At 45.1% G+C, this 27,117-nt stretch overlaps 2 protein-coding genes across 9 annotated transcripts; one reads left to right on the plus strand and one right to left on the minus strand.

The window, feature by feature from the left end:
- Positions 1-16: 16 nt before the first annotated feature.
- Positions 17-27,084, minus strand: MYO19 (myosin XIX). Of its 8 annotated transcripts, XM_055798132.1 has the most exons (28): positions 26,928-27,083; positions 26,336-26,459; positions 25,461-25,547; positions 25,059-25,138; positions 19,522-19,597; positions 17,515-17,659; positions 16,598-16,746; positions 16,271-16,384; positions 15,421-15,553; positions 15,132-15,201; positions 14,671-14,773; positions 14,362-14,458; positions 13,799-13,875; positions 13,328-13,418; positions 12,101-12,269; positions 11,713-11,786; positions 11,497-11,618; positions 9,665-9,778; positions 9,131-9,307; positions 8,131-8,277; positions 7,476-7,583; positions 6,546-6,616; positions 5,475-5,584; positions 3,491-3,651; positions 2,703-2,832; positions 2,428-2,513; positions 1,775-2,080; positions 17-820 (listed from the first exon to the last, which is right to left on the minus strand). In XM_055798132.1, the coding sequence occupies exons 5-28, from the start codon at positions 19,531-19,533 to the stop codon at positions 692-694; spliced, it is 2,895 nt and encodes a 964-aa protein (XP_055654107.1). In that variant the 5' UTR covers positions 19,534-19,597; positions 25,059-25,138; positions 25,461-25,547; positions 26,336-26,459; positions 26,928-27,083; the 3' UTR covers positions 17-691. The 8 variants fall into 8 exon arrangements, with proteins under 8 accessions (XP_055654107.1, XP_055654105.1, XP_055654106.1 ...); XM_055798130.1 differs by lacking the exon at positions 25,461-25,547; XM_055798131.1 differs by lacking the exons at positions 25,059-25,138; positions 25,461-25,547.
- PIGW (phosphatidylinositol glycan anchor biosynthesis class W) lies at positions 20,579-22,699 on the plus strand. The gene has a single exon (XM_005233680.4). It carries the CDS (start codon positions 21,163-21,165, stop codon positions 22,681-22,683), a length of 1,521 nt encoding a protein of 506 aa, XP_005233737.2. The 5' UTR covers positions 20,579-21,162; the 3' UTR covers positions 22,684-22,699.
- Positions 27,085-27,117: the final 33 nt, after the last annotated feature.

Below are 27,117 nucleotides of genomic sequence, written 5' to 3' on the forward strand. Positions count from 1 at the left end.
GTTGGAGGTGGTCAGATACCTTTACAAGGTATTTAGCAGTTTATTTCAAAGTGGCACACACAGAATTGCTGAACATTTTCAAGACCCATTTCAACGACAAAAAGATGGACGGAGCATCTGACGAGAACCTCTGCAGGGGTAACGCTGTTGACGAGGGAGTGCTAGAAACGCATGGCGGTTGTGGCAGAACATACAGATAAAAAGTAAGAGTCTGGTTTTGCTTTTTCCCGAGATACCTGCCTTCAGTGTTACAGCCGACTGCCACGCACTTCCTCAGTCGCAGTCTGCTGCGGTGTTCCCCAGCACTCGCGGTCAGGCACAACGCTGTGCCTCCCAGGGAGAATCCAGCATGCACCAGAAACATTTGCCTTATTTGCTCTCCCATTACCAGCCTCTTACTTCTCCCAGGTAATGCCACAAGTGTTCAGTTCAAGTATATATTGCTCAAAGCACTTGATCTGTTTTAATTGAGTGTTCTCCTAGTGCTGGTATTTCCTCTAATATGTGCGTGTGTCAGAGGAGGAGTTCCCCCCTATGCATTCTGATTTTGAAGTATAGTATATGTACAAGGCATCAATATGGAAAGCTCTTGAGGTAGCAGCAGATACAGACGTCGAGTAATTTGAAAGCAGCAGCTTGCAGACAGCCCTTCCCTGAAGGAAAACGTACAGTATATGCAGATGGCCAGAACCTATGTCGGAAGGAGATTTTTCCTCTCCAGTAAGATCTGGTTAAGTCCAGTGATGGAACAGGCATCTGTGTGGGGGCTGATGTTTGCGTAATGCAGGGGAGACTTCTTACAGTGAAACTTGATGGAGCCCTACAAGAAGAGGCAGAGAGGTCAGCTGATGTTTTTGCCAGATTTTGAGCTAATTTTGCTATTCAAACCAAGTAGTGCTTTAGTACATAACTAACTAGTGAATGAGTAAGGATAGAGGGCAAACTTCCAAAGGAGTCCTAGCCAAATGGATTTAAGATAAATGATTACAACAACGAGTATCAATACTGTAATTTGAACTGAAATTGGCTGAAACACTGAAGGTTTGAGTATTTAGTACTGAACTTGGTACTGCTGCTTCCTACTCATAGTAACTGTAACCAGGCACAGGCTCATTCCTGCACACATCATTTTGTGCAACCTCGTTCTCACCAAAAAAGCCAAGCAGAGGCACCAGGTGGTTTGTAACTGGAGCACAATTTCTGAGAGAAGCCAGCGTAGGCTGTGGCTTGTCTGTAGTAAGTGGTATCCAAGACTGTTCTGCATGTGCATAGGAGATTAAGTACTTCAAGGTTGTGCCCTGCTTTCTGCCCTGAAAACCCTCTACGCAGACTGGTCCGTGCATGTCTGCACAGTGAAGTTACTGCCAGAATTACTGCGATATTAATGCACCCAGAGGTTTTTCCCCAGGTGGATGCTTTTTCATGTGTTCACCTGTTGTGCAGCTTGAATCCCCTAAGCAGAAAAAGTACACGGTACGGAGGAGCAGAGCCCGTGTCGGGATCCCTGCTCTCCATTCCTGAAGCAGAGCTCTGATCAGTTTGTGCCTATGGCAGCGATCACGAGAAGTTTCCCAGCTTGGCCGAGAGTCGCAGCTCAGCCCTGTGCCTAACCTGACCTGCTGCTGTCGGTGTCCTTCAGTACCTAAGCCCGTGGGAAAAGGAAGACGGTAGCGTGAGAGCAGACTTCACGGTCGCTCCGCTCAACAGAAGAGTTCAGGTTCCTGCACGGAAGAGCTTAATTGTGCTGCTGCCTCGAGTGCATGAGGTTGGTTACCTGTGGGAGAGCTCTAACAGAAGTGATGCCGCAGCCAAAGAAACAGCTTTCCACCTTGCAGCTGCCGCTCTCCTGCAGCACCTTGAGACACGCCAGCAGGGACAGGTCTCTCCGAAGTCCCGTTACAGTAACAGGTGCAGCAGCCAGGGCAAGGCCAAGAGGCCAGAACTGAATTATTGCCTGCAGAGGCCAAGTTGTTTCCAAAGAGAAAGGTGGTTTGGCTGAGGTCACCGTAGCTCCAGGAACTGAGAACGCCTTTTCTTCACCCTCATCCAATTCTGCTGCTGCTAACGCAGCCATTTTTGCCTGAAGAGATGCAGAACAATATTCTTGAACAAAATTCTCAAACATCTTGAACAGAAGTTAAAACTGCAAAACTCGGAGTCTAAAAAAGGGGGCATCTTAAAGGAGAGGGAGCCCTTTGGGACATTTTCCCCCGTCATGAAGGAAGTTTACTGTGCTGTCTGCGCTGCCACCCTGTAGCAGCAGCTCTACAAGATTGGCATCCACCTTGTACTCTTCAGCTTGAGAAGAGTTTTCTGGAGAAGTGGCAGTATTGGGTTTGTACAGTTACCTGACAGGCATATTCCCTCTCAAACACTAAAAAGCCCCAGTCACTCGGTTTCAGTGCTTTCCTGTAGCAGGGTACTTACTTTCCATTTCCTCCAGCCATGCTTAATAACATTAGCAGCCCCGCGCATCCTTTGGAAGCGATTCTTGGCTAACCAGGAACGAATAGCTGAAGATTTAATTAGAAGAAATATGAGTTCAAAGCATCTCGGAAGCTCTTGCACACAATGTAAGAGAGATGGCACTTAAGCCTTCTCCGTGTTCAATTAATGTAACCACTCCTGCCACTTTTAAACACCCAGTGTAACTGGAAATGTTACTTGTGATATTATAGTCAGCCACACCCTTATCAAATTACCTGCTTGGATGACAGTCGCGGACCATCTCTCCTTAGCTAGCTTCTTCTGCTTGAATCTCCTCCAGCAACACTGAATGCAAAACGCTTTCTCATTTAACACCTCTGCTCTTCTAGCTTCAAGTTGCTCCAGCTGCATTGGGGACACGAGCCTGCAGTTAACGCTCAGGCACGGAGCTGTGTTCACAACTCTCCCCCTTCTACAGCCTCTTGGTGTTTGCCAGAAAACCACACGCACACTTTGGTGTGCCAAGACTGCTGGATTGGGTTTTAGAAGTGAGAGCACTTCATTAGTGCTTATTAGATAACACGTCAAATGGAAATGTAAGACCTGAGGGAGAAAAGACTGTTGTGGGGAGAAAAAGCGGGCACTCCCACACTCACAGTGGCAGCTGGCTTAAAACTAGCTGCACTGAAGGGGGTTCCCAGCACGCAGGCTTTGCACAAGTGCCCTTGGCCCCTTACCGCGCCCCCAGAGCAGCAGCTCAGGCCTGTCGGAGTCCCAGGCCCACCAGCTGAAGCCTTCACTGGAACCGGGAGGACACCGACAATGCTAGACACAAGCGCAGCTCCTTGTCCGTTAGCAACAAGGATGCCATTAAACTAAGTGCTTCTCATAGTTGGATTCTGCTGGATGTTTGATTTAGTTTAATAAACTGAAGGAAAATGCCAGACGCTGGTCGCACTGGCATTAGCAGCAGTATCGCCTAAACCACGAGGATAATCTGTGCCAGAATCCCCGTGATGCAGGTACGCTCCAGGACTCTTAGCCAAGGAAACAGTGCTCTTACCACAGAATTAGCCATAAATACTTTGGTTTTGCCGCAGTACACTGAAGTGTTTTCTGCTCTGTCCCCTGTTTGCTCAGCGGCAGTTTGTCCCATAACATTCTGAAGGATCTCAAGAACAACAGAACGTGGTGCTATGTCATCATCCACCACTGGCGTCTCGCCTGTGAATGAAGCGTTGAAGAGAAGGTGTCACAAAATTTGGAAATCAGGACCAAGGAACTGTCTTTACACTGAGACCTCCTGGCCATTTGGGGAGGGGGGGGAGGGGTGACAGCTGAGAGACATCACTAGGTCTAGCTGTGTTTAAGGGAAAAATGTGACCGCATAGGTTGCGCCATGTGCTAGCAGCCAGAAAACCAGCGTGTGTGGTGGTGTGCTTTACCTAGGGTGGAGTCTGGGTGCTGCCCTACCACCCCTGTTATAACCTGCCCGTGGGTTATGTCATGATGGGTAGATGGAGGCAATGAAACACACATACGGAGGGCTCAGCTGTTCTCACTTAGAAAGCAAAAGCAATCCAATTAAGAAGATATTTGAGCAGCTCAGTCCTAAGAAAATCTCATGAAATACCCAAAACTCAAAGCTGTGGGGAACAAAGACCAAACAGCACCTAATCAGGCTCACAGCATTAATGTACTGAAAGATGCGGCAACAGAAAAATCGTACACAATGCTGCAGCTTTCACAGGGCATCAGAAGCAGCTACAGGGACACATACTAAGCAAGAGTTTATTGCAGCAATAAGTGGCTATTAAAACCATTTCTGGGATGTAGTACACAGGTTTTTTGCATTATGAGACAAACATGTTAGCCAGATTAATCTATTTGGAAAAAGAGGTAATTCAGACCTGTCCTTGAAAGAGATTGTGTTGTTCAAGGCAATGCTGCATGAGATTCTGCATGCCCAATGCCGGAACTTGATGGCCTTTGTATCTTTCCATCCTGGATACTGTTTGCTTTTCTGCTATAAATATTTCTAAGGAGATGAGAGCATTTTAAGGTACTGAAAACAAATACAAGCAATTCTTGCTTACAGGAAGACATCTGGTGACTATGATGGTGTTCAGGGGGCTGGGCTGATAAGGCAACCAAAAGCTTATTTTCATGTTTAGGAAATTGTTTTGCTTTGTTTGCAGCTTATTACCCGCTAAAGATAAAAAGGACTAGTAACCTATCGCAGTGAGGCATTTCAGCTAATGGGTTTATAACTGAGGGAGAAAGATACGGTGTGTAAGTAATTTTCCAGCCTATGCTTCCTTAGTTCATTTCATTTCCATAAAGTGAATAGATTTCCAGCCGTTTTACTTATCTGACAGGCTGGTACTTACTGGTCCTGCTTCCCATGTTTACTGGTTACTGAACAGACCCACTGGGTGAAGATGGGATTAATGTGGGAGAGAAAATGGGGTTGCAGTAACTTTCAGTATTACATGTCACCTGCCTCATCAAGGAGTTCATACCAGAGATGTTACCTTGTAGACTGGATTGTGTTTTTTAAATTCCATCCATGTTCTTGCTTAGAAAAAACAATCACATACAGAAGTTTGCAAAAGGTAGAAGAAGCAGCAGAATCCAGGTAAGCTAGAAGGTCAGTGTGTTTGGCAAGAAAACAAGGTGGGGAAGAAAAAGAAAGGAAGGAGAAGGAATATAAGCAAAAAGGTAAGTGGTCTTCAAGTCTATTCAAGAACCAACTCTAAATCAAATTATATCAGGGGAGGACCTTGAACACCATTGTACCGTAATTGCTTTAACAAAGAGGAACACAGAAAAATGGCAGTAAGATGAAAGATTTACATTTTAAAAGAGAGCCTGCTGTAAGCGTTTAGGCAAATTAGAAACTCAAGTTGGCGACAGATTAGAAAAATATTTTGAGAATACTGGTGTCCCTAGTGCTAAATACAGTAATTTTATCTGATTTATTTGATACCAGATCGATGCAGTGATAATTCTACTTGGTAGCAGAGGAATTATCTAAAGAAACATACCTTTTTTCTCGGCAGTGCGACAGTTGCTTTTATCACACGCTCTGTTTTTGTTGGATCCACAAGATTTCCTCAGTAGGTCATAGCGCTCAGTGAAACTTTGGAAAGGGATCCTGACAGACAAACGTACAGTTAATTGTAAGCAAGTATCATTTACTATATGGTAAATAACCTATCCTTTGGGGGGTGGAAATTGCAGAATGGCTTCAAAGATCCAGTGCAGAGAATGCAAACAGAGTGATGCCTACGTAGTCAGCAACAAGCAACAAAGCACAGAGCTTTTGAGGAAATGTAGGAGACCACGTATTGCCCCGTAACAGCAGTGACTGCCTGGAGCAGAGACTGAGCGGGACTTGTGCTTGTTGGTGATAATGGTGAGCTTCAGCCCATCGACACCAAGCTGTCAAAACCGTGACCAGCTCAGGCATTGTTCTCTCCATCCTCTAAAGGTGGGCAAGAAAGCCCAGCAAGGAGCCTGGCTGCCATGAGATGCTCCACTTCAAGGTGACGGTGCTTAGATGAATGCCATTTATAATTTAATTTTAATTGCTGAAAATGTTACTGTGAAGGCACATTCAATTAGAAAGTTCTAGTACGTGACAGTCTACATCAAAACACCTCTTCCCCAGCTTCTCAGACTGGAAAGGAACAGTGAGCTCTCCGACCAGGGGTGTGTTATACATACATCTGGACTTTGATAGTATTTGGTGTATTTTTAAGAACCCCATTGTCTTCAATGCAGGTTGCGCTAGCACTGCTTGTTGTGCTGTTACTGCACTTCTGGACTTGCTGAACAAGCAGAGTGTCACTAGCCAAAATGCAGAACAACAGTCCAGATTGTGACAGGTATTTTTTTGTCCCCAAAACATGAAAGAGAGGTGCTCAAATAAGCTTAAAAGCAAGTAGTGAGCAGAACTCTTCAGACAGCTTTGAAAGAATTAGTAGTTTTGTGGTCTGAAACGGACTGTAAAATATTTGCATTTCCTGCTTACAAGCTCTTCTGAATAACTAATAATGCCGTAATTGCTGTAGAAATGGATTATGGAAGATGCTGCTCAAGATGTTTGGACCTACCTAACAGGGAAGCCTGCCGCACTGATGGTGATGGCTTCGACTATTCCACACGCCTGGAGCTGGATGAGAACCTGAGGCATAAATTGAGATGGTTTAGGTGACCTCTGTCTGTGGAAACTGCTGCTACGGTCTGCGCAGGGGGTGCTGCACTGGTGGCCAGGGAATGACTGGAGAGGGCAGGGAAGGGGGTTACACAGCCTTGGAGCTACTGCTTTGAGTAACACCCAGAGGAGGGTCACGGCAGCGCTAATGCAGGGGGACAGCCCTCCGTGCCCCCTTTCGCGGTATCCACACCCCCTGCACTGACCAAATGCAGCAGAATATGAAAAGCCAGTGTTGGCATTTTAATAGTACTCGCATGCAATCAGCAAATTCTCTGAGTGTTTAAAATTAAGGCAGCACTACAGCTGCTTGTTTTTACGTCAGATAAGGTTCTCTAGTTACAGCTTTAGCATCTGCTGCTCTGTTCCCAAAGACATGCTTGTTGCCTGATCTCATCTCACTTGTCCTACACTAGACTCCAGGAGCAAGCAAAGTTTTGTTGTGAGCATTCACCGTCCAGGTATCCGTGTGACCAGGACTGCTGAGCAGTCAGATCACCGTTATCTGTTTTGAGGGCTGGGACGGCAGCACCCCAAATCACCCAGGAGCGCTCTGGTAACAGAGCTTCTCATACAGCAATGTGTAAGTTGCATCTGGAAGGGCTGCTGTGCTGACTCGCTCTGTTTTAGACAAGCATCATCAGTGATTCTGAAAGGACATTTATCCATTTATCTGGGAAGCTCCAAAGGAGAAAAAGCGCTTTCAAAGCATGCTGTGAAGAGGGCTTTTTGCAAGTGACTCAGGATCGTAAAAGACCCAACACAAAGCCCTGCACAATATCTCCAGGAAGCTTCTCGACTCGGTGGGGAAAGGCTTTTGCAAAGTTACCTCTTCTCTTCTAAAAGTCATCGCCTTGCACTCAGCATTAGGCTTGATGCACCGGATGTAATGTGCTGTGGTACTATTCAAAATCTGCATGAGATGTTCAAGTGAACTCTGTAGAAAACAAATACAGGTTTAATTAGGGACGCCTCCTCCACAGGTGGTTAGAGGCTTAATTAGGGACTCCTCCTCTGCAGGTAGTTACAGGCTTAATTAGGGACTCCTCTGCAGGTAGTTTAGCTAATCAGTGGTCTTCTATAAAAACAGTGAAGCCATTTTTAGCAAGCATGGGTTTACAGAGTCAGTGTTAGCAGGGCCCTTCTATGAGGACAGCTTGAGCAGCAAAAATCCACTCTGTGGATGCTTTTGTGAGATTGTTGATGGCAAATTCAGGAAGTTTCCAAAATTACAGCAGGACCATCAGTTGAAGCTAACCCCTCAAGAAGAACAGGTAGGAAGAATCCTCAAAGAGGCAGATGCCTGAGTGTTAAAGGAAAAGGTAAAATGGGACAGAGTTAAAACCCAGAGTATCGGGAGCCTGAGGTTATTTCTGTTTTACAGCTGCTTCATTTTACCAACACTTGATCTTGGTCCAGCTATACTGTTTCCTCACCTAGTTATGACGATAACAGTAGAAAGCAGAAACTTGAATAGGATGTACCTTAAACTTTGACACCACTGTAACAATAGCCGCTCTGTTCTGTGTTTTGATGTTATTTTGATTCCTTTCTGTCACAGGAAATAATTTTTGAAGCAAGGGGTCCTTAGAATTCTGCAAAACATGGACCAGCTCTAGTGGAATGGGGTCCTGCGAACACAAACATGACTCATTAGCATTTGGACTTTGCCAGAAACCTGTTACCTTTGCAAATGACTAAAAATTCCACATATATAGATGGAATAGTATTTTTGATGCCAGCTTTGATTTAACCACAGCTGTAGTTTCAATTCTGACTACACACGTTCATTCACAGTTGGATTCAGGTAGTCACATGTATGACTGCTCCTAATGTTGTTCTCATTAAACCACTGACGCGAGCTAGAAGTCTCAGGACTAGTTTAATCCCGTAGGACAGTCTACAGCAGATATTAGGAAGTCTTCCTTTTAATTAAGAGATGGTATCTTATTGTATCACCCAATACCACTTGTCATAATTGGTAGCGATGTCAGAACTAACAAGGGACCCTTATATCTGCAGGTGATTTCCCTGATGGCACAATGAGGCCAAAACTTGAGTTTCCTGGTACTTCCATGAGTTATCAGTGAAGTCCATGCTCTTGCTTCTCATAAACTTATCTGAATTTGGGGGAAAAACAAACCGCTGTATTTATGATTATAGAAATGTCCTGATGCCATTAACACTTCTGCGTTGTCTCAGGAATGGAAGAAGCCCTGATTTGGTGATACATGGTCTGCTGGTCCCTCAGCTGGAAGGTCTGCTAACAGAGCATTTGCTTGTGCCAGCGATGGTTGACCGAGAATCAGACCAAAGACATCGCCCGCCTTTACACAGCCTGAAGGATCTACTCAGAGCAAGGAATGTATATCCAGTAAGCATCACTGAGTGTGCTTGTTAGTGGTGCCTTGATTTAATTGCGTTTGATCTGTAGGATGGTTTGGTTTGGGTTTTTTTTACACAGTTCTTTCTGAAAGCACCTACCTTATTTTTCTCCACCATTGCTGCCAGCTGATAGCAGACTTTGCCAGCATAATGTGAAATAATGAAGTTAGGCTTCTTACTGAACTTGTTTCGACTTAAACATTGATTATTAGACAAGGCTTTCTCAATCCGAGTTTGGAACAGGTCAGTGTTAGAGGATCTATTCAGACGGCACTCCTGCAGAGCAAACGAGACAAAGTTGCAGCATCTCTTATTTGTCATGAAGAACTATCTTTAAAAGCTAAGACACTTTAAAATCATAGCCATTTTACTTTTAGAGTTGCTTTGAGTATGCAAGCCCTGAAATACTGGGGGGAAAAAAACCCAAAATAATGTAATTGAGGCTTCATATTTGAGTCAGAACATCCAGGATCAGAGGGAAAAAACACAACCCGGAATAGGAGAGGCAGTGTCATGATTGTTCTGAAAATGAGCTTGGCAGAAATGTTATGGCTGACAAGTTTCCTACTAATTCAGCGTTCACGTCTTCCTTGGTGGCACAGGTGGAAGGCAGACAACTAGATCCACACTTACCTCATTCAGCAAAGAAAAAATGCTGAGCGGATTGCCCTCGATCAGATCAAGGCAGTTCTGGTTATCCCGGTAGTTTATGAAAGACCATTGCAGGCCTTCAGCTGCATATTCTTCCTGAAGTAAGAGAGAACCTGGTTATTCTGCAGCAGAGGGCACTACAGCTCAAATAACCACTGTCTTGTGCAGTTTGCTGCGGTTACTGTTTAACAAATTAATCCCAGGCTCAGTCTGCTAATCTAAAGTTCAGCTCGTGTTCAACGGCAACCTTGAGGAAAAAAAACAATGGAGGATATTCTACCCCAGGTAGCTTTTGAATATATAGCAGCAAATCCTGCTGGAATGATTTGTGTAAGCATTTGGGAACCTCACAGGTTTATCAGTGCGCTGCAAGGCTGCTTTACAGAGTACACCCACGGAGGCTACCGTTGTACTAAGCCTCTCCTGGCTGTGCTGAGTTTTGCCCTGAAGGGCAAGGAACACGCAGAACTCCTTCCTTAGATGGGACACAGCCCTAAACCAACCACTCTGCACTAGACTTTACTAACTTGGCACCATTTAAATCAAAGCCTGATCCAAAAGGAAATAGAGAAAGATACTGGTTGAAATAATTTGTACAATATGCCGTATTACAGATCAAACTGTCAGGAGTGTTTAACAAGCACAAGCTCTGGCCAGTTATTTAAAAAGTCTCCTGCCAAACGCTTGCTCAGCACAGCCGCTAATGGCGTTTAAGTGGGCTGGGACACAGCCAGATCAAGAGAGGTAAGAGGGCAGGCAGTAATTGGGAGGGTTACTATAAACAGAGGTCATGAATCAGTTTCAAGGAAAGTAATTGTGTGCTTGAACTTGGTTTCCATCTCCACTGACCATTAACCCCTGGCATACTAATGAGGGCAGGCAGGAAAAAAAAAAAAAGGCTGGGCGTATGAAAGCACAGGTTATGGTCAAAGAGATACTTATCTCCTGAATAAATTGACAAAACTATGCTGTGAGGCAGAAGGTGCCATCAAGAAAATAATTTCCCAGATTCCAGTTAATGGCAAAGAGCATTGTGGTAACAAATCTGTAATGTGGAGGAATTTAGCGAGGACTGAAGTACATCTATTAGAGCAGCAGTCCCGGCAGGGACTCTGTAGCTTTCAGGGCACTCAGATGAGAACTGGGATTAGCAGTGTGTGACCAGTTAGGCAAGTGGCCACAATGCATTTAGCATGGTGCAAATAATTTCTCTGCTGTGAAACGACACAACTCGTGTACCTCCTCGTTCCAAAAGAAGAGCCGATGCGCAGTGGGTTTTGGTCTTTAAAGGTACCAGCATGACAGCGAGCTTTATGAAGCTGTTCTGCGGCAGGAGGCCTCCACCCGGTGCTACGTGCTGCTGGCGTTCCGGTTACAAGGTTCTGCTGCGCGCTCTGCCTTTGCACCAAGTTCAGGTCTAGGAGCTCCTCACCCATTTAGGTACTTTGTACTTAAGAGAATCAACCAGCAGCTTCCAAGAGAGTCTCAATTTAGGCTACACTTGCCTCAAGAATTTAGTTTTTAAGTGCTCAGCTCTTTCAGGGAAAGCAAACAGTTTAACAGGCCACAGAGCCACTGGAGCTGTATAATGGGAAACAGTTTTCCAGTACTCAAGAGAAACCTGTCTCATTTCACCAACAGCCCCACATGCTCCTCTTTAAAAAAGCAACTGTTACTGACATCCTACTGTTCTGTTGCATTGCTTACTCAACTGAAGGTTGCAATCTGACCAGAGGCACAGAAATGCAATTAAAGAGACAAAAGATGCTAGTTTAAAATTAGTTATTTCACATTTGATCTTAGTGAGGTATTACCTGTTGTGCCTTCAGATAGTGTGCTACAAAGTGCTGCTGCAGTTTCTCATTGGCGTAGTTAATACAAAGCTGTTCCAAGTTGTTTTCAGGGAAGGCTTCAAAACCGTAAACATCCAACAAACCTAGAAGGAATATGGGAAGACAGTGCATTTTGCTCTAGGAGTAGCTTGAAGGACTTAACCATTCCTCAGATAAGCCAGGGGTGAATAACCATACCTATGAAGCTGGTCCACACCGATGGATCTGCATAGATACTTTCATTTATGACCAAAACGAGCCATTCAAACAACCTGCAGACAACGACAGCTGGGTTAGTTGGAAAGTGCTTGGTTACAACAATCTTTTACTGCTGTTTATACCAGTATCATGTGGAAGAAACAAAAAAATTATGGCATGCTGCCTGCTGACATGAAACGGCAGTTCTCTGCAGATCTCTCTGTGTCCCTATCTACAACTGAATCAGGGATGTGGCGAGAGGGGAAGGGAGGGTTACGATGTTACTGAGTCCAAGCAGAAAGTGAGGGAAAGTAAATCTCTCCAGCCTCCCTGTTCCCTCACAAAAGTTATATGGATTAGCACAGCAGCCTGGCCTGCATGTCCTTACTTAGCGTAAATCACTTTGGCGAGGCAGTCCCTCCTAGTGTCACATTCGGCTCTGGAGCATGGCTTCTTGAAGACTTGTTGTTTTCCAGCGGTTATTGTTCGAATTCTTAATGATTCCAGTAGTTCCTCGACAGGTATCTTCAGCAAATCTGCAGCAGTCATCACAAAACCTTGTTCAGAAAAAAAACCATCGCAAGGTTATCTGGAGTGTCACATGGATGCGGCCCCTTCAAAGGTACGGAAGGTCTAGAGATAATACAGAAAACTGACACTTCCATGAACTCAGCAACTTAAATGTGGATTTTGGATCTTTATACCCAAACTTGGGAGAAAGTTTTGCAAGACCAGACTTTTAATTGGGATGTATAGTACCCCTAAAAGTTTAGGTACTCTATTTAAAATGAAACAACCGAAATGTTGTTCAATGTTCAATTTTAAAATGAAATACTGAAAAGTCTGAAGTTTGCCACACTGAAGCAGGCATTTTAGAGAGTACTCTCTAGGTATATCTTTTGTTACTTTTTTGAACAGACACCTCTAAATGCAGCTAGACAAATCAAACAGTCACAACCAGAAGAAAAGGGGATTTGGGGGATACTAAGGAAATGTAGAAGAATGAGTATTTGCTAGCAAAGCATTTAAGGTCTTGTTAACCTGAGCTGGCTGCAAAACTATTTGAATATTAAGTAGTGTGAATTCAGCACGTGGGAAATAATAGTAGGGAACTTCACTATTCAGAACAGTATTTTAGTTCTGAAGGAAAACTAGATCCACAAGCCTCCTAAAGACACACAGAACAACCTATATTCTGTGCCACAATTTAACAGATTTGTTGTGACTAAGTTTTAGTCTTTATCATGAAAACTTCAAAGCTTTCATTTTAAAAGCCCAGGTCTCCACTTCGGGTCAGATTTCTGGAAGTCTTGTGATGTCAACCTAAGATTACAATCAAGGGCAAGAGTTCGGCCAATAATCCTTCTGAAATGACTGTCTAATGTTGCAGTTGTCTTGACCTGTAACGGAAGGCTATTATCTCTCAGAGCAATGAGGCATTAGGTTTTTGTTTGTTCAGTACTTTGAAATTGTGAAATAAAGAACAAAAACATGCTTAAATTTTGGGTTGCCCGTGACCTTGATAGTCTCCTATCAAGCAGAAGAGCATAGTAATCCTTTCCATTAGGCACCTGCACTAAGATAACGCTGGAGCACAGCACGCTTGTTGCCTCACCTTTGGTTTTGTCTTCTAGTTCACAAGGCTGAGATTCATCCACTGGATTAGAGAACTGAACGTTCCCAAGATGGAGAAGGCCTGACAACACCTGAAATACAGTCAATCATTGAGTTTTCTGAAACAGAGCTGCCCTCCAAGGCAGTGCCCTCTTAGCCTTCCTTTCGCCACACACACAGGACAAGCCAAAACATTTCTGCACAAAACAAAACAAGTAGACTCCAGGCTTCTATGTTAATTCCTAGTGCTGCAATTGCTGAAGGAAAACTAAAGTTCACAGGTGCAGGTTTTTAGTTAAGATCTACTATTTGGCTATGCAACCTCATGTGTAGCTGCAGGCCCTCCAGTCAGGAATACTAAACAACCCGTGCTCTGTACGTTGATACAGATTTACTTCTGCAGAAAGCCCACACTTAAAAGACATTCCAACCATCACTAGCAGCCTTGTGGTGACCGTGCTTTGTACCTGACCTTGAAAATATTGTTCTGGGTGGAGCGGTCAATGCCCAAGTGAAACATTGCATCTCTGGTCACCTCGAAGCAGTCCTCTGAAAAGCCAAACAAGTTCTATTTAAACGAAAGCCACGCACGCAAACACAGGCAAGCAGAACACTCTATACCGTGTCCAGTTTAGCTGGAATTGGCAGAGGACACCAAGGGAGCCTGATGCTCTTTTGGTAAATCCCAGAGTACAAGCTGGAGAACCAAGTCATCGGCTTAACACTGACTCTGTGGGGCCCTGAAGTTAGGCAGCAGGTTGCTGAAGCACATCCAAAGACAAGACAGTTTCTAAACATAGCCACAGAGAGATGCAAATTCGTTAGGCCAGAAACCGCTGCTTTAAGACAGATGACAACACTTAACAGGGCAATGAAACTTAAAAAGATTCACATTAATGCAAGCGGCTTTGCAAAACGTCTGCTGCTGGCTGACCAACCTGGGTCATGGGATTTAATAGGACAGACACATTTTTGCCTGCCTGCCTTGAAAGTTACAGCCATTATTAACGGACAGTCTGTGAAACTAATCTTTACCATCTAAGTTTCTTTCAGAATTTGGCAGCCAGCGGTAGTGAGCCCCTTCTGGAAGGTTCCATTCCAGCCTCTCCTCTGCAGTAGCACCTTTTGTGATCTGGAGACAGAAAATAAGGTAACAACTGATTTCTGCCTTTGGTATTTACAGCTCACAAACAATGAAGAATAATGTACTAGGAGCATGATTTAATTTGGAAGCATGGCAGACAGGAAAGCTGTTAAATATTTAAAGCTGCAACCGTGCTAAAGCTGGTGATTACATCCCCACTGTTTGTCAGAAATAGCTAGCAAAATTAACTGAAGGCAAACCTGATAAAAAATATGAAAGTTTCTTTCATTGGGGGCCTGATAGGCAACTCTGGTCTTCTCCAAAAGGAAAGTCTGAATGGAAGCACTACTCAGATGGTGGAATCTAGAGGGGGAAAAAAAGCAAAAATTTCAACAAAACTTCCTCATAGAATCCAATAGGTGTCGTGTTGTTACGATACCGACTGACAATGAATGCTTTGCAGTTCACCTTCAGTTATGTGCAAGCTTAATGTAATGTTTTATTCAGAGTTCTTAACTGCATCTCTGTTTTTCCATTGCTCTCTTCTAGAGATCAGGGTGAGAGCTTGCAGGAGGAAAAAAAAAAAAAAAAAGTAAGCTGCCAGCAAACCAAAATATGTTCTAAAGACATATAAAATATTCTATGGCAGACTTCAGAAACAGGCTTGCAAAGATTTAAAGGAACAAGACAATAGATAAGGTTTTTACACAGTAATTATTACCTGTCTAACTGAAGCTGGATGTATTTTCCAAAACGGCTACTGTTGTTATTCCGCAGGGTACATGCATTTCCTGTGAAATTGCCAGTGACAGATACAGAATGATCAGAGTGGTTCCACTCTTCTATGTGGGAGATACAGATACTAAGGGTGCTTGTTCATAGCTCCAGTATTTGAAGAGTTTGTCTTTTAAGACAAGGACCAAGAGCTAGCTTAGACTTGTGTGTTAACAAAGACACACAGTGACACAGTGGCCACTACTTCTTTTTGTGGTTAAAAAAGTCTTGTTTACCAAATGCTTCCATGACAGGGTTGGAATCCAACACTCGCTTCTCTATCCTTTCCACAGTTTCATTGCCTTTTCGGGAGATAACTGGAGCAGCAACAGAAGCATAGAATTTCATAAGGCAGCGAGAGGTCCAGGTCTGCAAGACAGAGGCTTGACAAAAGGTCTTTGTTTTCACCATGTTATTAGTTATGTCGGTTAGTGAAGCAGTGCTAGCTTCTGAAAACACAGTGTGCAGCTGGCGATGATGCTAAAGATAATAACTGTGTCAGGTTTATAGCTCTAGTTTGGTGGAAACCTTTTGTGCATATGCTTACATGCAACAGACACACATTTAAATGCTGGTGGAGTTGGAGTGCTTTGCTGAATGGCAGTTTTATCAAGATGTAACCATCTGGAAGCTCAGCTAGAATTAACAGCTAGTATCTTAAGATGAATTGAATATAAATGGACTTTGAGTCATTAACACTCAGCAAATCATTTTGTTCTCAGGCTTAAAAATATCCTCAATATCTTCCTGAATAGGGATGGACCATTACAGAAGGGCCTAGGATAGGATCTGAACTTTCCACTTCTTCCAGGTCTCTGCGGAGGGCTTGCTGAGACCCACACTAGCTCCCTGACAGACTAGGGTGAGAACTCAGGTGCAATTCTGGTTGGAACGATTCAAATCCAGCCCTCCCAGAAATTACAGATGTCACCTAAAGAGCAGCTATATTAAGTAGAGTCTGTGTAACTGCAGCCATCACTTAATGCTTTATGCATATTTCAAGAGTTGTGCTAGAGCAGACTGGCTACGTGCTCTAGCAAATCTCAAAACTTAAGAGCAATGTCAGAAAAAAAGAATCACCTTTACCTTCCCAGCACCGCTTTCTCCACTCACAATTATTGACTGGTTTACAGGGTCTATCTGGCTTTGGACGTTTCTGTAGGTTTGCTCAGCCACTGCAAAGATGTGAGGTTTTAAATCCTGGCAGTAAAAAAGAATATTCATATTTAAGAGAACGGTAAGTACACAGTTCAACAGCAAATGTCTTCTCGCGTTTCTCTGAAAACAGTACTGCTCTTTTAATGTTTCACTAGAAATGGGTTTTATCCTTTAGGATTATTTTGCTTACATGGATTTGAAGAACTTGACATCTGGGTTCTGCAGAAGGACAGTTATTTCAAATCTAAGGATTACCTGAGGACGAAGTGCAACATGGTACTCTCTCATAAGCTCAGGTGAGTAGAGGCAGGAGACAGGCTGAAATGGATTCAAAGCCACCAGGCTGCAGCCAGCATTTGTGTAAAACAAGTTCACTCTGTATCTTGCTTGAAGACATTTCAGAACTGAAAGACACACCTTCTGTTAGCATCATATGTATTTGTGTATTTGACTCTTCCTGTGCCTGTTTGTAACAAAAGCCTTCAGATACCTCACCTATTAGGTTTAATAGAGAATGAAGTGATCAAGAGAGGGATACAGGTCTAATATACATAACGATGTCTTAAAGAATTGCCCTTATTTTTAAAAATCCTAAGGGATCTGCTAACTATTCCATCCAATAAATCCTGTGCTTTTATGAGGTTTCACACAATCAGTCCTAGAAAGCAAATCTGTTCACTTGCAGAACAGACAGAGGCAAGAATTCCCTGTCTGCTTTTCTTCATCTTCAAAAGGTTATCTTCAAAAGACAAGTGAGGAATTTACTTTTCAAAACCAATTTCATGGATATATTTTGAATCTCAGTTAGAGACTCGTTTTCTGATATGTTCCTATACCACCAAACTGCAATCACAAGGTCATGCTGGAATCCTTCAGTAGCATTAACTCTCAGTCATACCCTGGCTACCTGAACCAACACCACAAACGTGGCCTCTGCATGCAGAGCTTGGTAACAGATCAGCATGGCTAAATCTACAATAAAAGTATCTTGAAAAAAATTCAACCAAGCCAAATGTGACTTTCTAAGGCTCTGAATAGGCTTTAGTAAGCTTTGAATTTTTAACTACTGTGTTAATGACAGTATTAATCCAAGGAGAACAGCAACTACCATATATTAGTAGCCACCAGGGAATGTGACTCCTCAGGAGATGCTCTCCTGGCTGGCAGCTTACCTGTTGTAGTTGTCACCGGATTAACTTTCGTGAGGTCATCAAAAAGATGCAGTTTCTCTTCATCACCGAGGAACGCTCTAACTTCTTCTTCAAGTGATTCACTGAGGTCATTCTGGGTGATAGAATCTTCATTTTGGCCTTTTTCCTGGAAAGGATGTCAGATCAGCGCCAGTCAAAGGCTGAATATAGCTGGACTTGCACCTCACCAGCTATAGTTTATAGCTCTTCTATTGCTTCCATGTAACAGAAGTTTGGTCTTGGCAAGAGTCATAACTTGGTATGTTAGAGCTACTCTTCCTCGCCTGCCTTCCCTCTGCATCAATGGTTCCCATGGGGCGCTCTGTTTTTAGAAAGTTATTATTATCTAGCACATGAGAGATAGCAGCTGACAACACTGTCTGTAAACTGAATTCATCGCGGGTAATTCTGGCTGTAAGCAAAGGCACTTGGAAAGAATGTGTCCTTCCACTCGCACTACCTGGCGCCTGCTATTTTGCAGGTTGTTCAGCACACCCTTAACGATGCTCTTAACTGGCATGTTTCTAAGCCTGTGAGTGTCATGCATTCAATGCAAAGGCTGCCTTGGGCAGCAGGAAGGCCTGGTTGCAGAGGCTAAGGTAGAGATGAATGCTACTGTGGTCCAACACAAATGCAGTTTTCCTAAAAAAAGACTTATTTTTAGAGCAGAGATTGAGGGCCCCAAGGGTGACGTTGCAGAGCGCAGGCGTGGCAGCCAGGGGAAAGAAATGGCGGTGTTACAGGAGCTGGCCTGCATTAGGTGAAGATTTGTCCCCTTCGAATCACTTAAAGTATTTAAATCCTAGCCTCTGGGCTCCCATGTCCTTGACACCATTAGTTGGAAGGACACTTCTGTTGTACAAACGTAATGGAAAGCTTGGCCAGAAGGGAGATTTCAGGTTCTGTTTGTCATTTCTGGGGGGGAAGAAGAGAGTGGCTAGAAGAGAGAACGAAGAAGGGAAAAGATCCCAGTCCTGATTTTTGCATTCCAGGTATTCCTTTTCTGTTCTCCTTCTCCTTGACAGAAAGTTTTCCAAAGTAACCCCTCATTTACATTTAGTAGCATAAATCTGCAATTCTTTACAAGTTAACCAAGTCAATGAACAGCATCACCTTGTTTATACAGAAAAAGTGCTATATTTAGTTAGCAGCATTCCCACTACATGAGCTAAGCCCATTAATACAGCAGAAAATATACTGCAAAACCCCCATTAATGCATTTCTAAAAAAAAAAAAATAAAGCTACAATAATGTACTCATTTAGGAGCATTATTATCTTTTTCAGACAGCATAAGTAGTTCATTTCCAGTAATGCAAAATTTTACACAGCAAAGGGACAGACAAAAAGCTTAGCGAAGGAGTTAAGCATTGCCATCCAAGTGACTTCTGGTTTTCTCCTCTGAATGAACATTGAGAAGCTTGAGCTTTCACAGAGAGCAGGCGCACACAATTATGAAGTACTTCATGGACAAGATGAGATTCTGCCAACTGCCCATTCTTCTGTACCCTCCCATGTGTTCGCTGCATTATGCTGGCACCAGCCAACTGAAGTCCATTGTGCAGCGGACACTGCAAGACCTGAGAAAGGGCTCATTTTTTATTTTTGCTCCCCTGTACCCTCCTACTCAACGTTGCTTCTTTGAGAAGAGATGGCAATCACTTAGCCAAAAGAAAAAAAGGATTTGAAAATACAATCATTTCTGATGCCTACACTGCATTGCTCACGTGTCCATGAATTTTACTGGAAAAATACCCTTAAGGATGTGCTTGCTACATGCATCAACACCTGCCCCGTTAAAGCCAATGGCATAACAAAAGTTGCTAGCTGGCGTTAGTAACACAGCTCAAAACCACAGTTAATAGGTCCAGTCAAGTCCGGGTGAATATCCATTAGCAGTTACCAAATCTTGACTGCATGGTAACAAGCCAAGAATTCTTTCCTGGCAGTAAAATTTAATTAGCATGCACAACTCCTGGTTTTCTTTTTACCTGCTTTGGCATCTTGTCCCAGCCCTATGGATGAGAACGCTGGAGGGGGCCTTTACGATAGCTTGTTCAAATCAGACTGAAATAAAAAAATAAAAATTAAAAAAGGCATTTACAACAAAATAAATCTGGACATGTCATTCTCTGGCAGGTTCCACAAGCAGAGCCTGAAGGCTTCAGACAGAATTACCGATCCCGGTGGGGCGCAAGTGACGCTGGAGCTAGGAAGCCTACCCGCGCTGTCAGAGTAATAGTCATACATTAAGCAAATAAAGCTCATTTGGAGGGAATAATACATCTTTCCTTACATCAGGAATAAAATGTTTTGTTTCTCTTGAATTAATAAAGCAAGGTTTCTTGGCAAGAAACTGCAACTTTGTTAAATTCCTCCTGTTGGGACAAATGGGAAAGATGTGTGGGTCTGACAGTGTCAGAGACGCTAGTGCTCCTGGAAGAGGAGTGACGCGGGGAACTGTGTTGCAGGAGAAACCAGATGCGCTTGCTGTCCTCCTCCTGTGTCCTCTGCTGGCCCTCGGTGGCAAACGGGGGCTGCAGTCACATCACCAGGGAGAATTTGGCTGCCTTCCAGCAGCTGAGACTGCCAGTACTTTTATTTTTCTTTTCTTTTTCCAGTCTAGTCTGTTTGTATTCCATTTCTATTCTATTCTATTTTTACTGTAATTTTATTCCTATTCTATTCTCATTCGATGCTATTTTCCATGCTATTATTCCTGTTCCGCTCTCGCCTGGCACGCAACCCCCCTTCGGGACCACTCTGCCGGCGGTGCCCAGGAGCAGCGCCCCGGCCCGCCGCAGTGCCACGCGTGCCGCCCGCTCGTCGTGCCAGCCCCGCCGCCCCCCGGCTCCCGCCGCCCCCCGGGGCCCTCCCCGCGGGCACCCCACCCCCCCCCACCCCCCGCGGCCGCCCCAGCCCCACGCGTGTTCCCGCGGCGGGCCCGGCGGGCAGCGCGCACTCACGGCTGGCGGCAGCGGGCGGCGGCAGCGGGCGGCGGCGGCGGCCGGAGGAGGCGGGGCCGGGGCGGGCGGGGCCGGGGCGGGCCCAGCGCGGCGGAAGAGCAGGCCGCTGCCCACCGCACAAAGCGCGGCCGGCCCGGGGGCTCCGGCTCCGCACCGGTAAGCTCCCCCAGCGAAGCCCGTGCGGGCGAAGCGGACAGACCGGCAGCCCCGCATTCCCGATTCCTGCTTTTAACGCCTGGCGTGCCCCGGCTTGCGGCGGCACCGCGGTGGGACCGGGCCCCTCTAGCAAGGCCGTCAGCCGCCGGTTCCGCTGCGCTGCCCGTGGCACGGGCCTCGTCTGGGTCGCGGGTTTCTGTGTCCGTTTCGTTAACGCTCCGGAGAACGCGGCGGGGCTACCCACGGTGTGAACGTTCAGCCCCGCACTGGGCGTTTCGCCATCTTCCGCAGGAGCCCGTGCGGGCTCCCGGAGCAGCGCAGGCGGCGATGGGAGCTCGGTGAGGGCCGGCGGCGGGGGCAGCGCCCTGTGCTCCTCCCGCCGGGTGACCGGGAAGCTCCCGAGATCCCTGCGTGCCCGTCAGCCCGTCCGGCAGATTCAGTCTGGTGAAGTTCTACCACCCCGTCTTACAAAACTAAGGCAAGCGCCCGTTTGTGCTTTTCAGAGGAAGGATGTCGCCAAGGCACCTGAAGGAAGCCTTTATCAGCAACTTAAACGGGACGAGTTTGCTGGAAATCTCCGTGGGCTTGTCCCTGCCTCCGCTCTGCCTGCTCTGCAGGGGACTCCTCTTGATTTTGTATTACCTCAACTATGGCAAACCTTTGAGTTCAAGGAAACAGAGCCTGCTGCTAGACTTCCTTGTGCTAGTATCTCCCCTCCTCTTCTCCTGTACAGTCTTGTCTCCCATCATCTTTTTCATGCCAGCTATCATTGCGGCCTTCTGTGCTGGAGTATTTTCTAAAATATACAGCCAAAGGAAACGCAAGACCAGAGTGTCTTTTAGGCAAATTGTAAAAGACTTCCAAAAGATGTACTTGGATCCGGAATACATTCCAGCAGTAACTGTGTTTCGTGTTTACATCAATGTGTTGACATCAATCAGCATTTTAGCAGTGGATTTCCCACAGTATCCAAGGCGCTACGCCAAAGCCGAGACCTATGGAACAGGAGTTATGGATTTGGGGGTTGGAGCTTTTATTTTTGGCAACGCTCTTGTTTGTCCTGAAGTTAGACAAAAGTCTCCTGTGACGCAACCAAGATTTTCCAGTCTGGCCAGGCAGTTCTCCTCCGTTTGGCCACTGATTTTTCTTGGCATTGGACGACTGCTTAGTGTTAAATCTATAGAGTACCATGAACATACTTCAGAGTATGGAGTGCACTGGAATTTTTTCTTTACCCTAGCATTTGTGAGGCTTGCAGCTTCACTACTTTTAGCCATATTTCCAAAAAAGAACTCTTGGATTGTGGCTATAAATCTCGCTGTGCTTTATCAGCTTATTCTTAATGCTACCTCTCTGAAGATGTTTATCTTGCACGGGAGCAATGGCAGAAATACTAGGGTTGGCTTTTTAAATGCCAACAGGGAAGGACTGCTCTCTCTGTTTGGCTACCTAGCCATATATATGGCGAGTGTCCAAGTGGGACTCTGCCTGCGGAAGTGCAGAAACTCAGTCAAAGGCTGGATTGAAGCAGTGTGTTTCTCACTGCTCACAGTTCTCGTGCTCTTCGTATTTCTTCATGTGTCGCAAGTGTACGCGGAGCCTGTGTCCCGCCGGATGGCTAATCTGTCTTTTTGCATATGGGTGGTTGCTCACTGCCTGACTTTATTTACCTGGTTTGTAGTGACTGATCTCATGCTGGTGTTCACAAAGCTTCTTGTGAAGGGGTCCAGCGTGCCCTGTTGCTGGAATGTTGTAAGGTCCCCTAATACTGGTAGAAAGCATGAACCGGAGGCCATGCCTATCGGAAGGGAAGGCAAGCTGTCACACCTTTGCCTGATTAGCGCTATTAATAAAAACCAATTACTGTTTTTCTTGCTAGCAAACGTTATGACTGGTACTGTGAATATACTGATAGACACGCTCCACAGCAAGACTGCATTTACATTATGTATACTACACTTCTATATGTTTTTTAACTGTTTAGTTATGTATATGTTACATGCCAGAAATATAGTATTAAAGTTCTGGTGATTCCGCTCTGTCTTAAGTGGACTAATTTGTTTGCTGTAGCTGAATGATGGTATTTTAATGGAAAAAATAGTATTTTTCCTGTGTGTATTGCAGTAATTTATGACTTAGTACAGCTTTTTATGCTTGACTGTTGATTATCTTCTAATGGTTTGTTTTACCAGATATACAGTTGCTGCTGTTACATGTTTTCCTGAAAGCTTGCTTTTTGAGATTGTTTGCCAAATACTGCTGCTGCTGCTATAAACACACATGCAGAAGCATTATGTGGTATTTAGTTAGTGAACTGTATTTGTACCCGAGCTCTAGAATTAGATAACAGTGTATAGCGTAGAAGCTAGATGAAAAGTAAGAAAATGAATAATTATATCTAGAGAGAGACTTAGCTGTGTCAAGATTTACCTAGTTAAGGCCCGTGTAAGAATAATCCTTTATATAAAACTTATTAAATGGACACTTAAAAATGTTTCGGCCGTAGTCCTGCAAAGATTTATGCTCATGCTTGACTTTGATGTGTGTTTGTGTGTGTGTGAAATGTTAATCATATACTGAAATCTAAATTAGCCTTTGAATTAAAGCTAAATTTTATTTTCATCCTCGCTGATGAATATAAATGAAGACCCTAGATAAAGTGTGATGCTCCAAAGGACAAAGCTCAACTGTAGATGCATTCGTAAAGCAGTTGTTGGCATTTGTGGTGCACATAGTAAGAGCAGCACAGCCTTTTGTAAGAAAATACAAAGACCCAAAACTAATTCACCCCCAACCTGCATATCAACATGTTGTGACAGCTCCTCCTTAGGAGCGCTGCAATATATGGTCTTCAGCTCTACTTTGAAAGTACTCGAGGCCCACCTACTTGTCTATAAAACTCTTTTAAACAGCAACTCATTTAGTGTTGTATTTTGACAGCTGAGATGTCTTCAAGTGGGAACGTTCTGTATTAAATTTTATTAGCAAACAAACAGCGTGCAAATGAAAAGAAGCATGATGCAGTGGGCCAGGGTGCCCAGCACAGTGCTGACATGAGGTGTTCTCAGTTTCTCTATCACAGTCTTCCTGCAAGCCCAGAGCAGCACATGCTCTTTGTTCAGTCTTCTGACTGTGACAGTTCTTCCTGACCTCATTAAGTTGTTGAGGAGAGAAATATATTTAAAGATTGTGAGGAATTCAATAATGGGAGATATAAATACTTAAGAAGTAGAATACAAATGGTAGTTGATGATAGATGTCTAATGTCAGTGGAGTTACAGCAGTGCACATGGGCCATATTTCATAGTTCTCCTGTCTATCAAATGTGATGAATCATAAAACCTATGGAGATTAAGCCTCTAAATCAGATTCCTTAAGGCAGACACGCTGTGGAATATTCTTAAATTTACAAGGTTCTCTTAGCCGCTGGCCAATGAAAAGGTGAAGTCTGAGGATTATAGGCTGTGGCCATGCTGGTTTCATGCTTGTTTACTTCCAAGTTATGGCCATATAGTCTTCAGGATTAAAGGAAAACCAGCCTGTGTTATCCTGGGGACAAATGCCATTAATTGGCAACAATGTCTTATAAACAGTTGTCACAGTTCATAGCAGAGTTTTCTGGTAACTGGTGTATGCATTTATTTTAAAATGTTTCCTATCCTTGCCTAGGAGAGAAAGGCCTCCATCACAAACTGAATGGCACTACTCATTTATGCGGAATTACTCATGGATATTAATTTTGGAAATACTTTAGTGCAGTGAGTTCTTGTGCTTAAGTTCTGCCTGTGAGCACAAGTCTATCAGTGTGATTCAGAATTAATGCATTAATTGGGTGTGACAAAGCAAGAGTTGTGTCTGGACAAGTAGCAAACTATCCAGATGCCAACTCCATTTCGTGAAGCAAAGATTACGTGGGAGGTCTGCTGTGTCTGTGCAGAGCCCTGTGCGCAGGCAGCAGGGTGGTGGGTACCAGCTCCAGGATGTAGCTGTGGTTTGCGAAAGCAAAGCTGGCAAACCGAGGGGACTGTGGTGCACATGGAACAAGAGCAAGAACAACCCGCTTCTCTCGACAGTGGCACAGTACCGCATCGCGAGGCCATCTCCCGCTTTTAAAGCCGTATGAAGTTGTTCACCACTGAATTAATGAGAGATGATTAATTCTCATTGCTTATTGTTGATAACAAATGTGGCAAGCTCTGCCCTGAAGCAACCGGCACAGTTACTGACGCTTAATGTTTAGACTGTGAATACAGATAATTAACCATGCCTCTGAAAGAACCAAGAAATGCAAGCAAGCATTCTTTGATCACAGAGTCTGTACAAGCAAACAGCAGCGTAATGAGTTTGAAAAGATGCGAGAGGAGTTAACGCTACGCTACTGCTGTAGACGCTTTCTCTGCACCCACCTCAGTAGCTGTTAGCTCAGTGGCTGGTAGGCGCAAGAACTCCATTTCATTTCACTTCGGGGTGTGTTTAGAAGTGTAAGCTTGTACAGATCAAAAGATACATTTTAAAAAATCATAAACTTTGCTTTAGCTGTTACATAATTAGTAAAAGTGTTAAGATATTTCAACTAGTAAGACTAAAATGGTAGCGTGCCACCGACTTCAATAATAATAGTAAAGCAGAGGGCTGAGAAAACATAAATTGTTCTGTCTTTGCTGCCATAATTCCACCAAACAACCTTTTTGTACGGGCTGCAGGACAAAAAAAATATGGTGGTAGACTGATTACATTTATCCTTAAATTTGTTACACGTTAAACTTTAGTAGCTCCTTACCAAATTTCATTTTTAAGGATTAACTTACCAGAATGCCTTCCTTTCCAACCCAGTAGCCTCTCTTTTGAAGTCAAATGTTACAATAAAGACTTCAGGCAGTATCCTACTTCAAAGCCTAAAGAACAGGCAAAAGAGGGGCATGCAAATGAACGGCATGAAGGGGCTGTCTGTCTTTTCACTGTTTGTAGATAATGAGCAAGCTGCACGTTCTAGCAACTTAATAAAAAAACACAAACCACACCCTCTTCTGTGGATAAAAATTACATTAAATGTAACAGTGATTTTCATATCAAGTTGTTTATCAATGTGCACCCTGAGAATACAAAATCTGGGGCACTGCTGTTCTGTCAATGTGATCCAACCATGCTCTGGGAGTGGCAGGGCAGAAGTGACCCAGCAGCCCGCACACTGAACGGAGCCTGCGAAGACAACATACGCTCGCCACAGTTCGGTATGCTCACAATACTCTAACCTGAGAAACTATCCCTTGTTACAAAATCCCATCTTTCTTTTTTCCTGAAGAAGAAAACCGTGAAAATATGCAAACTGGGCAGCAATGTGGCTCTGCACAGTGTTTCTGTTAGAGGTAGAGATGTTGCATGATGAGCTCAATTACCTCCTCCACTAAAGATGGGGTTTTTTTGTAGAAACAAGGAAAAAAATATATTCCTGCTCCCTAGTTGCCTACCCTGTGTTTTCTTGTGAGGAGTTTAGTATCTATATACATAAATAACAAGAATGAACAGATCAACTGTGTTATTTAATAGTCCGAGAAAGGCTGTGGAGGTTTTTTTGGCTGCCTAAATTAAGGAGCCACAGGATTTCTCACTGGCTGCACAAGGATGCTGCAGAAGCCAACAGCCTTAAGTCAGAGACCGTAAGTCAAATTAAAGCCTGCCTTACCTGGCACGTAATCAAGGCAGGGAGGTCTGAGGCTGCACTTGGATGCTCGGGCTGAGTCTGAAGTGCAGGTGTTGGATGCATTTTTGTTTGCTTACGCTCCCCATTGGTCTGCACTGGGCTGCATCTAACAGCAAAACCTACATCAGGGCTGCTTCCACGCGTGGGCCCACAACGCACTCCGGCCTTGTCCCACCCGAGTCAGCGATGAGTTTTCATCCCACCGACGCTCTGGGCCCCTCACTCCCACCGACTGCACCTCACAGGGAGCACGGGAGCCGCGCTGGGGCCTGCTCCTCACATCCTGCCGTGGACACGGCGAGGGCCCAGCCACAGGGCCCCACGGCCCCTGTCCCGCCGGCTCCTCGGCCCCTGTGTCCCGCCGGCTCTTCGGCCCCACGGCCCCTGTCCCGCCGGCTCCTCGGCCCCGCGGCCCCTCTCCGAGGCAAGGCGCGGGCCCCGGGGCGGGAAGGCGACGGCAGCGGCCGCCTCACGGGAGGGAAGGCCCGAGGCGCCCCCGCTGCCCCCGCCCCCGGGGCCAGGCCTATATCGTGCCCCCGCCCTCAGGCCCCGGGCCCGCGGCGGCCGCCCCTACCTCAGCCTCCCACTCGCGGTGGAAACGCGCCGCCTGTGACGGGCGCCCCTCCAGCCGCTCCGCTGGCGGCCGGGCCGGGCCGGCGGTGCCGGCGGCTCCCGGGGCGGGAGGTAACGGGCGAGCGGGCGCCTCCTGCGGGCAGGCCCGGGGGCGGCCGGGCGGCGCCGCGGAGCTGCGGTCTCTCGCGAGA

This window comes from Falco peregrinus, chromosome 2 (genome assembly GCF_023634155.1).
Source record: "Falco peregrinus isolate bFalPer1 chromosome 2, bFalPer1.pri, whole genome shotgun sequence".
NCBI lineage: Eukaryota > Metazoa > Chordata > Aves > Falconiformes > Falconidae > Falco > Falco peregrinus.

Coding starts and splice junctions, on each gene's coding strand:
- MYO19 (XM_055798131.1), bottom strand. Junction 14,774..15,131: donor ATCCAGCTTCAGTTAGACAG/GTAATAATTACT, acceptor TTCCCCCTCTAG/ATTCCACCATCTGAGTAGTG. Junction 2,833..3,490: donor TATTTATGGCTAATTCTGTG/GTAAGAGCACTG, acceptor TCCCCAATGCAG/CTGGAGCAACTTGAAGCTAG.
- PIGW (XM_005233680.4), top strand. CDS start 21,163: ATGTCGCCAAGGCACCTGAAGGAAGCCTTTATCAGCAACTTAAACGGG.